General features: G+C 36.0%; 1 protein-coding gene across 1 annotated transcript; it reads left to right on the top strand.

Annotated features, from left to right (window-relative positions):
- The first annotated feature begins 1,783 nt into the window (after window positions 1–1,783).
- Window positions 1,784–11,038, top strand: LOC112515982 (phospholipid-transporting ATPase 1-like). The gene is made up of 7 exons (XM_025122977.1): window positions 1,784–3,929; window positions 4,048–4,351; window positions 4,862–5,549; window positions 5,626–5,749; window positions 6,305–6,524; window positions 8,575–9,033; window positions 10,617–11,038. The coding sequence occupies exons 1-7, from the start codon at window positions 2,342–2,344 to the stop codon at window positions 10,825–10,827; spliced, it is 3,594 nt and encodes a 1,197-aa protein (XP_024978745.1). The 5' UTR covers window positions 1,784–2,341; the 3' UTR covers window positions 10,828–11,038.
- The last annotated feature ends 362 nt before the right edge of the window (window positions 11,039–11,400 follow it).

Genomic DNA, 11,400 nt, shown 5'->3' with positions numbered 1-11,400 from the left:
TTATTCAAAAATAAAAACATCATCGCTTTCTCAAAATCACATAAAGTCATATTATAACATCGACTGAGATAAAGAATAAAATGAAATATTAAAAATACGATGTATCTCGCTGCATTGCGCGAATACGCTTCTAGTATATATATATATATAGGTGGAGGTTCAAACGAGAACCCCCATGATTTACGAAAACGCGAAAACAACCCAATAACCTCAAACTTTTTGAATTAATAAATTAACTTTTATTATATATAAATAATTTAATAAGGACAATAATGTAATTATGTAATTTTTATAATTTTTATTTTATTTTAATTAACCATAATTATCCTTTCACGTTCCACGTTTTACTCTTGGTAATTTTCTTCTTCTCCTACGTTCATGCTTCTTCTCCTTCTCATTCATGATAATCTCCAGATAGTTGATGGCTTAACATCTTTTCTTCATATCACACCTCTATCACATAAGTATCACACCCATATCACATGATTATCACACTCATATTATATGATTACACCAAAATTTTAACTTATCAACCAAAACGATAACCCAAGTGATGTATAACAGTGATTATCACCCCTATCACATGATTATCACATCCAGATCACATGATTATCACACCTAGTATAATCCTAACCTATCGAAACCATTCGAAATCGTTGTGATAATGTCTAACATAACCAATTGAAACCATGATGAAATCGAGTGACATTGATATCACATGAGTATCACAACTAATCGATTAAAAACTTATTCAAAACGAATAATTTTGTAAGATACCTTGAATTTGTCCGCTTGTTGCATGCAATGGCTTCTCGATTAAGGTTCTTGGTCGACTAGGGTTGCGAATTCTTGGTTGATCACCGTCGATCAATGTTTGCTTCCGTTGTTTTTGCGATTTGAAGTTATGAGTCTCCTTGAATTCGTAATCGTTTACTAGATAATGATAAGGCTAATGATAATAATGGTCGTGTTTAAAACATAATGATCGTGTTTAAAAGATTTGATGATATCATTTCCATTATTACCTTTTTAATTTTAAATTTTTTGAATCTTTTTCAATTTCAATTTTAATTTTAAAAATCTTTTAATTTTATTTTTATCACAATATGTGGTTATTGAGTTGTTCTTGCGTTCTTGTAAATCACAGAAGTTCTCATTTGAACCTTCCCTATATATATATAAGCAGTCAAGTGAGAACTCGGTATTTTTTGAGATCTGTGAGATTTAATCTCAACATAAAACAAAGTTTAAATTAAGAAATTAACAGTTTTGCTGATTTTGAGTTCAAAGTTTAAATAATGTCATTTTAGGTTCTTAGAAATTATCTCTCTCCTCTCCGACATTCCACTGTGATAGTCACTTTATACTCGTAGATAGAGTCAACGGTATAACAGATAGCGCTGCCTACACGCGAATTTGCTTCCGAAGTCGAGCCACCAGCTTTTATTCATTACTCTTCGTAAGAAAATTCCATATAAATTTTGAATTAGAATCATTCTCTCTATATGCTAACTGATACTTACAGATGTCTATTGTGACATCCAATCTATACATGTTATGATATCATAAAATACATTGTAAACAATGAAAACACATAATATTTTGGTGGAGTTTTTCGTATAATGTTTATTTTATTTATTCTTTGGAAAAATCTATTAAAATATTTTAAAAAATGGGTGGAATTAGGAAAACATTCCATTCAAGGTGTTATAAGTTATAACGTCCAGAGGCATTTACCATTTGCGCCCCAACTTCAGTTCAGTTCATCCATCTCTGGTCAACTTGAGCAACCACCCGCATCCTTTAATCCGCCATTATTGATTACACCACAAAATAAGTTTTTTAATGTCAAAAACCCTCTTTCTTACAACTCATTCCTCCTTCCTTCTGTCGGAAAAAAGTTCTCCAGAAACCGTATTTAATTCTGCTGACATTTCATTTCGATTCGATTCCGTTCTCCAAAAGAGTCAACACCCAGTAGAAATCCTTCCTAATTTCTTGTAAATTTTTGTTCCCTTTCAAGAATATCTTCTTTGACCTATGATTTTTACCCCACCATTCGCCAATCTTTTTCTTGCTGGTGTCAAATGAGCAAGAAAGGCTTTTTTTCTCGTGTTGGTGTTACTTTTGTGTCATAGTTCAATTGATTAGCTTTAATTACTTGGCGCTTTACACATCTAGTGGGGGGTTTTCTTATTTTTAAGAACCGATAAACTACAAGTGGAGATGGTGGATCTTCATTCTGCATATTTGTTGTTGTAATTTGGAGATTTTATTTGCATATGGTTGATTTCGATCTGCTTAAGCACAAGTGAGATGTTGAGAAGTTGATGTTTAGATCATGGCTTCCAATCGACCACTTCCGGGTCCTTTCTTTCGAAGTCCAATATCTGCTGGGCCTGATCTTTCATCACCTACATCCAGTAAGAACTCGGATGGTTCTCAGATTGTAAATCTTCACCCACAACAACGACCAGATACCTTGCAAAATTCGACTTCTCAGCAAAGCATTTCGTCGAACAGCTGGAGGGCGAACTCGGTCAATTTCGGATCAAAGGGTGTGCACTATGGATCTCGAGGTGGTGCTGGGTCAGAAGGGTTTAGCATGTCCATGTCCCGGAGAGAGATCAACGACGAGGATGCGAGGTTGGTCTATGTAAATGATCCATTAAAGACGAATGAACGGTTTGAATTTGCTGGCAATTCTATTAGAACCGGCAAGTATTCTGTTTTAACATTCTTGCCTAGGAATCTCTTTGAACAATTCCACAGAGTTGCCTACATGTATTTCCTGGTCATTGCCATTCTCAATCAGCTTCCCCAGCTTGCAGTTTTTGGGCGTGGTGCCTCCATTTTGCCATTGGCAAGTGTATTATTAGTTACAGCAGTTAAAGATGCTTATGAGGATTGGAGACGCCATAGGTCAGACAGAATCGAAAACAACCGAATGTCATCTGTTCTGATGAACGATCGATTTCAAGAGAAGAAATGGAAAGATATTCAAGTTGGTGAGGTCATTAAAATTTTAGCTAACGAAACTATGCCTTGTGATATTGTGCTGCTTTCGACTAGTGACCCAACTGGGGTTGCTTATGTCCAGACTATTAATTTGGATGGTGAATCAAATCTGAAGACACGGTATGCAAAACAAGAAACCCTTCCAAGAATTCCTGAGAAGGATATGATTAGTGGGTTGATCAATTGTGAGAAGCCCAATCGCAATATATATGGTTTCCAAGCTAACATGGAGATTGATGGGAAGCGGGTGTCTCTGGGCCCTTCCAATATAGTTCTTCGAGGCTGTGTGCTCAAGAACACTGATTGGGCAGTAGGAGTTGCAGTGTATGCTGGAAGGGAGACCAAAGCTATGCTCAACAACTCTGGTGCCCCATCTAAAAGGAGCCGTCTTGAGACGCACATGAATAGGGAAATTATCTTGCTATCCTCTTTCCTTGTTGTTCTATGCACAATTGTTTCTGCTTGTGCTGGTGTTTGGTTGAGGCGCCATCGAGACGAGCTTGATATTATGCCCTTTTATAGAAGAAAGGATTACTCCAAGCAAGAAGTAGAGAATTACAAATATTATGGGTGGGGAATGGAGATATTCTTTTCGTTTTTGATGTCAGTGATTGTGTTTCAGATTATGATACCCATTTCGCTGTACATATCCATGGAGCTTGTGCGAGTTGGTCAAGCTTACTTCATGATCCGAGATGACAAGATGTTTGATGCAACATCAAACACTAGATTCCAGTGCCGCGCTTTAAATATAAATGAGGATTTAGGACAAATAAAGTATATATTCTCTGACAAAACTGGTACATTGACTGAAAACAAGATGGAATTCCAATTTGCCAGCATTTCAGGTGTAAATTACAGTGGGGAGAAAACTGAATTTTTAGGTGAAGAAGGGGGATACAGCATTCAAGGTGCTACAAGTTTTCCTTTTCTTATTTTCATATTTGTGATTGTTCTTCATGTACTTGGAGTAATTAGTCTTTTGTAATGAATGCTGAACAATCTTTTCTTGCCGTCATCTGATTTCAGTGGAGGGGCAGGTATGGAGGCCAAAGATGAAGGTACAGGTTGACCGGGAGCTTCTTCAACTATCACAAACTCGAAATGACACAAAGTCCAAAGAGATATATGATTTCTTCCTTGCATTGGCTGCTTGCAACACAATTGTGCCTATTGTTGTCAACACATCTGATCCCACTGAGAAGTTGATAGATTATCAAGGGGAATCTCCAGATGAACAAGCACTTGTCTATGCAGCTGCTGCTTATGGTTTTATGCTCATTGAACGAACCTCTGGCCACATAGTTATTGATATACAAGGAGAAAGACAGAGGTATGATGTGTATTCCTTTTAGACTTCTAACACATCTGTGCCACATCTAATGAGTGTGTTTAGATTGTGCTATTTCTACTTCATAACATAATTGATTATAGATCAAAGCTCGAAATTAGAAAAATATGAAGCAATCCTAAGTTAGACTAGGGGTGTGTAGTTTCTTTTTCCTGTAAGCTTCCATTATAATGGTGTTGCTTAACCATATCTAGTTTCTCAAAATTTAGCATATCTGTCTTTCTTTCTTTCTTTTTGTATCATTGTAGCTTACTCATATCTAGCTTTTCAGTTTTTTGCACATCTGCATTTCCACCTTTCACACACATCTGATCTACTTTTTATGGTGGTTTTTTTTTTTTTTGGGGGGGGGGGGGGGGGGGGGGGAAGACCCACCTCCGGGTGCGATATGCTGGTCTCATTTGGTTTACTGCTTCTATCGCCAGTCTCTGATTCCTTGTAGAATCTTAATCTTTCTAATTTTCTGTATTTCTTTCTAATTTGGCAGTGCAGATTTAATGTTCTTGGAATGCATGAGTTTGATAGTGACCGAAAAAGGATGTCTGTTATACTAGGATACCCTGACAGCACAGTAAAAGTGTTTGTTAAAGGTGCCGACACCACCATGTTTAAGATAATAGATAAATCCTTGAACTTGGATGTGGTAAAAGCAACTGAGACCCATCTTCATTCGTATTCTTCCATTGGTTTGAGGACCCTCGTCGTGGGAATGCGTGGACTGAGTATATCTGAATTCGAACAATGGCAATCTTCTTATGAGATTGCAAGCACTGCTTTGATGGGTAGGGCAGGATTGCTTCGAAAGGTTGCCATCAATTTAGAGAACAATCTCAGCTTATTGGGTGCTTCTGCGATTGAAGATAGATTGCAAAAAGGTGTTCCTGAAGCTATCGAGTCTCTGCGAACGGCCAGCATTAAAGTGTGGGTTTTGACCGGTGACAAGCAAGAAACGGCAATTTCGATTGGCTACTCTTCTAAGCTCTTAACAAGCAAGATGGTCCAGATTATTATCAACAACAACTCTAAAGTGTCATGTAGAAAGAGTTTGGAAGATGCATTAATTACGTCTAGAAAACTCATCAATGTTACTCGTGCTTCCGATGATGATGCAAGTTCCGTTGCCCTAATCATTGACGGAACAAGCCTTGTTTATATCCTTGACTCAGAACTCGAAGAGCAGGTGAATAATCTTTAAACGTCAGATTTCTTCTGGTTGTTTAATTTATCGTCTCAATTTCTTGATTTTTGTCTTCCAGCTGTTCGAGCTAGCCAGTAAATGTGCTGTGGTACTATGTTGTCGAGTGGCCCCACTACAGAAAGCTGGGATCGTGGCGCTGATTAAGAATAGGACAAGGGACATGACCCTTGCCATTGGGGATGGTAAGCATGATTTCTTAGGCCATGTTTGTCAACCACAAGTTAGCTTATTTCTTCAGTTTATTGAAAAAATATCGTTTGGTTAGCCATAAGCTAGCTTTTTGAATAGCTATTTCAATAAGCTCTAATGATTTTTTTCACCTTTTCTTTTTCCAGTTATGCCCCTTGTCTTTTTCCAATTAATTCAACATGTTCTTTTAAGTCAATTTACATATCATCTAGCTTATCAGCTAGTTTTTACCAAAAATGAATAGTTTATCAACCAGCTGAGTTACAACTAGCTTATCAACTAGTTTGCCAAACATAGCCTTAGTCTATTGACATGAGATGATGCTGAAAACCAAGACTGCAACTTCCAACATATGCACCATATCTTTTGAAGCCAACTCTTGAAATCACAATGTTTATGGCTTTAGTTACGTATTTGATGCCAATATTTTTCTAAAACTTAAGAGAATCATATTGAAGTTGGTGCTAGAAGATCACCTCTTTTTTCAGAATTATTGTCGCCCATGAAACTTATGTCTAAGGATAGACGTTTCTGATAAAATATTGCAGGTGCCAATGATGTTTCGATGATCCAAATGGCTGATGTAGGAGTTGGCCTCAGTGGCCAAGAGGGTCGGCAAGCTGTGATGGCATCAGATTTTGCAATGGGCCAGTTCAGGTTCTTGGTTCCGCTTTTGTTGGTCCATGGTCATTGGAATTACCAGCGGATGGGCTATATGATTCTCTATAATTTCTACAGGAATGCACTGTTTGTCCTCGTTTTATTCTGGTGAGTGTCTACCTTCAACTAGAAAGACATTAAATTACCATTCGATTTTTTTAAATCTCTTTGCGCCCTAGTTCCATAAGTGCATGCTTGATTTTGAAGATTTAAACATGATAGTTCTCAAATCCAATCAAGATGGGTGCTTTTAGTTTTTCCCTCTTAAGTTTCTATGATAATACTTTTCTTACAGTTCAATGTAGCTATTAATATTATTCTCGATGACCTAACAGTTATCAAATTTGAGATTGAGGCAGCCCATTTGGCACTCCAAAGTCAACCATTTACTCTATTTTGAGACTCGCAGTAGTATGAATTTGTATTGGTTAGTTTGTCTTGACTCGAAAAAGTATTCTAATTGCAAATAGCGTTACACAAACACTTATAGTGTGTGTGCATATATATATATATATATGTGTGTGTGTGTGTGTGTGGTGTGTCGTGTGTGTGCATGCATATATATATATATATATATATATATATATATGGGTGTGTGTGTGTGTTAGACGAAGGATCGTGTGAGAATAGGAGTTAAGGTGAGAAGCTTAAGAAGATATCTGGACCCTTGATCACTTCTAATCTCACCCCACCCCATGAATTGCGCTTATCTCGGGAATTGATGTCGTGCATCTCGGTGCACTGCATTAGTGTTGATCTGCCATTAGGATTGATCCAAGGGTGGAGATCCCTTCTTACCCTTCTCAGAGTAACTTCCATTCTCACCGGGACCCAACCCGTGTGTGTTATATCATAATTGCCTGTGTACACACACACATATATATACTAGAAGGGTACTCGTGCAATGCATCGAGACACATTTCCATTTTAATGTTTCGTTTTATTTTTTGTCCATGAAATCAATAATGTTTTTATTTTTGAATAAAATATAAATTTGAAAATATCATATAAAATTTACAAAAAATATATCAATATTAGTATCAAATTATCTAATTAATAATGTTCTTATTTGTTTATTTTTTTTAATTCANAATCGATGCTAACTTCACATGAAAGATAAATATCACTTTAAGATATTAATTAAATTAAAAATAATACACTATTTTTTTCCTAAATTTATCTTCCATTATTTGTTTATTTTTTTTAATTCAAAATTTTTATTATAATTTAATTTAACGTAACGAAGTAACTTAATTTAGGTTTAATAATATTTTTTTATAAAAATAATGATTAAGTATTCTGTTAGAACTCAATAATTATCCTAATTATATTTTAGATTTTTTATATTTTAAAATGAGATATTTATCCTCTATTTGATTATGTTTATCCGCAGTTAGTTACACGAATTCAAACATAAAGCTTTAATAAGTTATACTCATGCACAATTTACTTGTAATATTGAATTTTAAGTAATATGCATTAATAAACAATACTTTGTACATAAAAAAAAATGTTTTTAAGAGTTTTTGTCAAATGCTTTATAATATAGTATAGATATATTCCAAGAGTAGGATGACAGTGCTTGTTACCCGGTTTAATTCCAAAAGTTCAGAAGCTTCACAGACCAACAAGACATGCACACACATAATTGAAATGAGGATTACGAAATAACAAATCAATTAAAAACATTCCTAATTGCCTGGTGAAGAACTTTCAGTTAAATATGCTAATCTTTGTGAGAAAGACCCATAAAAAACTAATTAAAGAAAGGAAATGCTTTGTAAACCATCTATTTAGTCACGCTTTCAGACGCTTTTAGGCTGAGAAATTTTGGTAAACCATCTTTAGAAAAGGAGAGGTCATTAATCATTATAAGTAGTTCTTTTTTATAACTGTGGGTGTCCGAACCAGTTTGGGCTCACCTCGACTAATCCAATGGGGTCCTGAAGTTTACATCTGGGAAAACCTCCAATGGCCAGGGGGGGACCCGGACCAGTGACCAATGAGGACCAACCCAAGGTCTGACCTGTTCAGCTACTTAGTCCCAATGGTTCATTATAAGTAATTCTTGCTGTGGTGATATTATTTCCACTCTCACTGATCGACACAAGATGGAAGATTAAGTCTCATCCTATAATGCATTCATGTTTTCCTCCAGGTATGTGCTCTTTACAGGCTTCACTTTAACCACAGCTATTACCGAATGGAGCAGTGTCTTATATTCCATAATCTACACTGCAATACCTACGATTGTTATTGGGATTCTCGACAAAGATCTAAGTAGAAGGTCTCTTATGACATATCCTCAGCTTTACGGAGCTGGACAGAGACAAGAAAGCTATAATGCAAAACTCTTTTGGCTTACAATGGCGGACATGTTGTGGCAGAGTGTCGTTGCCTTCTTCATTCCCCTATTTGCATACTGGAAAAGCGAAATTGATAGTTCGAGCATAGGAGATTTGTGGACGTTGGCAGTTGTGTTTATGGTGAATATACACTTAGCTATGGATGTTATAAGGTGGACCTGGATCAGTCATGCGTCAATTTGGGGGTCAATTATTGCTACATGCATTTGTGTTATCGTCATAGATGCTGTTCCCGTGTTGCCTGGCTACTGGTACGTATAATTTCTTAGCCAATCTGCATTTACATTGAAACGGATAATTTTTTCAAGCCTAGTACCAACTAATATTTTGTTGAAGTCTATGATATGAAGCTTAATGTAGGCACCAGTTTTTCTTGAAATACTAGAAATTGATGGTTATTTGAAAGTTGAAATTGTATCTCTACTTTGGTGCTAGGCGTAGGTTTGTCCTTTGAATAAAACCAAACCAAACGAACCCAGTAAATCCACATGAAGTAGGGTCCAGAGAAACTAGAAGTAGAGAGGCTGTTTCCGTTAGGATGTATGCAGTACTCTCTATAGTGCATTTAAACACCGGTTTAGAAAGAAAATGCAATCTAATTCTTCACACTACTTTCTTATTGGCTCCAAACAAAAAGGCGTGCTATATATTTTTGGTTGAATCGACTAATTTTCAACTTCAATAACATTTTCTTATTTTTTTCATGCTTAAGTGAACTTTGATGTATACACGTTAAAATATTACTTCCCTCTGTCCTCTTTTCTGCAAAGATGTCCACCTCCTTACCCGCTAGGGCGATGCAAATGGTCCCTCTTTTGTACTTCAAACTAACCATATGTTCTACCAATATATGCTTCTCATTTGATTTTGTAAATTAGGACGTGGCATTTTTCTATTTGTTCATGTCTTGATGCAACTTTCAACTGTTTCTAAAATTTCAATATGCTAATATAACAATTTTGAACTCAAAAATCGGTGGATTTGACCTCAAATTCGACCTGTCTCTTTTTTGTAGAATGGAGGGTTCTTTAATACTTTCAACTCCTGTTGATTTTGTAAAATGAACCTACTTTCCTATTTGTATATGTAGTTTCTAAGGTAACTTTTGAACTTTTCTTGAAATTCTAGTGAAGACAGGGTTCATAATCACTCCTCTTACTACAGGGCGCTTACCTAGCTAATGCTTAGATCCGGCTCTACCCAAACTTCTCATATGGGGGTTAGAAAGTATACAAATATTCCTCTGCCCATTTAGGCTTCTGCTTGGTTTAATACAAAGGATTTCAATTTGTATATGGTTTAATGTAGTTCTGAAGCTATTACTGAGAATTAGTCAAACTGCAGCATTTCAAACCAAAGAAAACAAAATAAATCCCGTATATCCCACAAAGAGGCAGGGTCTGCTTTGGGACCTAGGGTAGGATGTACGGTACCTTACCTCTACCATAAGGGGTAGAGCCGCCATTTCCGAAATGCAGCAATATTGAAGCAGAAAATTGGTGGGTTTGACCTTAAAAGTCAAACCGAGTCGTTTTCTTTTGGAAAGGGTGGTTCTTTGATATTTGTAACTAATCATTTGTCTTCTGCCAATATAAGCTTCTCATTAAATGACACACTTTCTCCTATTTTTTTTATGTCAAATTACTTTTTAAGCCATTCTCCAAGATTTGATAAAAATATAGCAACTGCGAAGTCGAAAAGCGGCGGGTTTGACCCCAAAAGTCAAACCATCTGTTTTACTTAAATAACTGAAACCAATCATATAAGCTTCTTATTCGATTATGTAAACTAACACGACTATTTCCCTCTCTCTATCTTTGATTTACCATCACAGGGCGATCTTTAATCTAGCAAGCAGCGGATTGTTTTGGATTTGCCTTCTTGGGATTCTTGTAACGGCCATGATTCCTCGGTTCGTTATAAAAATGTTTATGCAACACTGTAAACCTTGCGATATTCAAATCGCAAGAGAAGCAGAGAAGTTTTCGAATAGAATGGAGTCAACAAGAAATGGAGAAATAGAAATGAACCCACCTCAGAGATGACAGCTTCCTTTCATATCACATCATATTCTTTTTTTTTTTTTGCTTTTCATTTATGAAAATTCTCTCATATTCTTGAGGTTGATGGAGCAATTCTCCATTGTTGTGTAGTTTAATGTTCATTGATAAGAGTATGCAATGATTCTAGACTTGTATGCTACTCTGATAATTTTATTTTGCCACAAAGATAAAGAGAGTAAGTAAGTTTTCTGTATCTTTATATTATTGTTGGGGTAGGTGATGTAGTTGTGTATATGAGCATATATACATACATATATACACAAACATTTTGATGATCTTTTTGGATGCGTATACGACTATTTTCAGTAAGGCTACGTTCATTAAGATTGATGATAAACGGGTGTTAGAGGAAGTAATTTGAGAAAAATAAACGCTTGAAACTGTTGAGCACTGTCGTATGTCTTTAGCCTGGTTGATATAGAGAAGCAGGGGCGAGCTTGTGGATGAATATGGAGGCCGTGTCACCGCTTAATCAAGAATCAAAGTTGATTTGTTTTATAAAAAGATCTCAATGAAATGATGGGATTAAACCGATTGTGTTGATCGTGAAATATC

The sequence above is a fragment of the Cynara cardunculus genome, assembly GCF_001531365.2.
Source record: "Cynara cardunculus var. scolymus isolate 2C chromosome LG 7, CcrdV1, whole genome shotgun sequence".
Classification (NCBI taxonomy): Eukaryota; Viridiplantae; Streptophyta; class Magnoliopsida; order Asterales; family Asteraceae; genus Cynara; species Cynara cardunculus.
The sequence above is the reverse complement of the archived record's forward strand: the minus strand, read 5'-3'. Positions and strand labels throughout refer to the sequence as shown.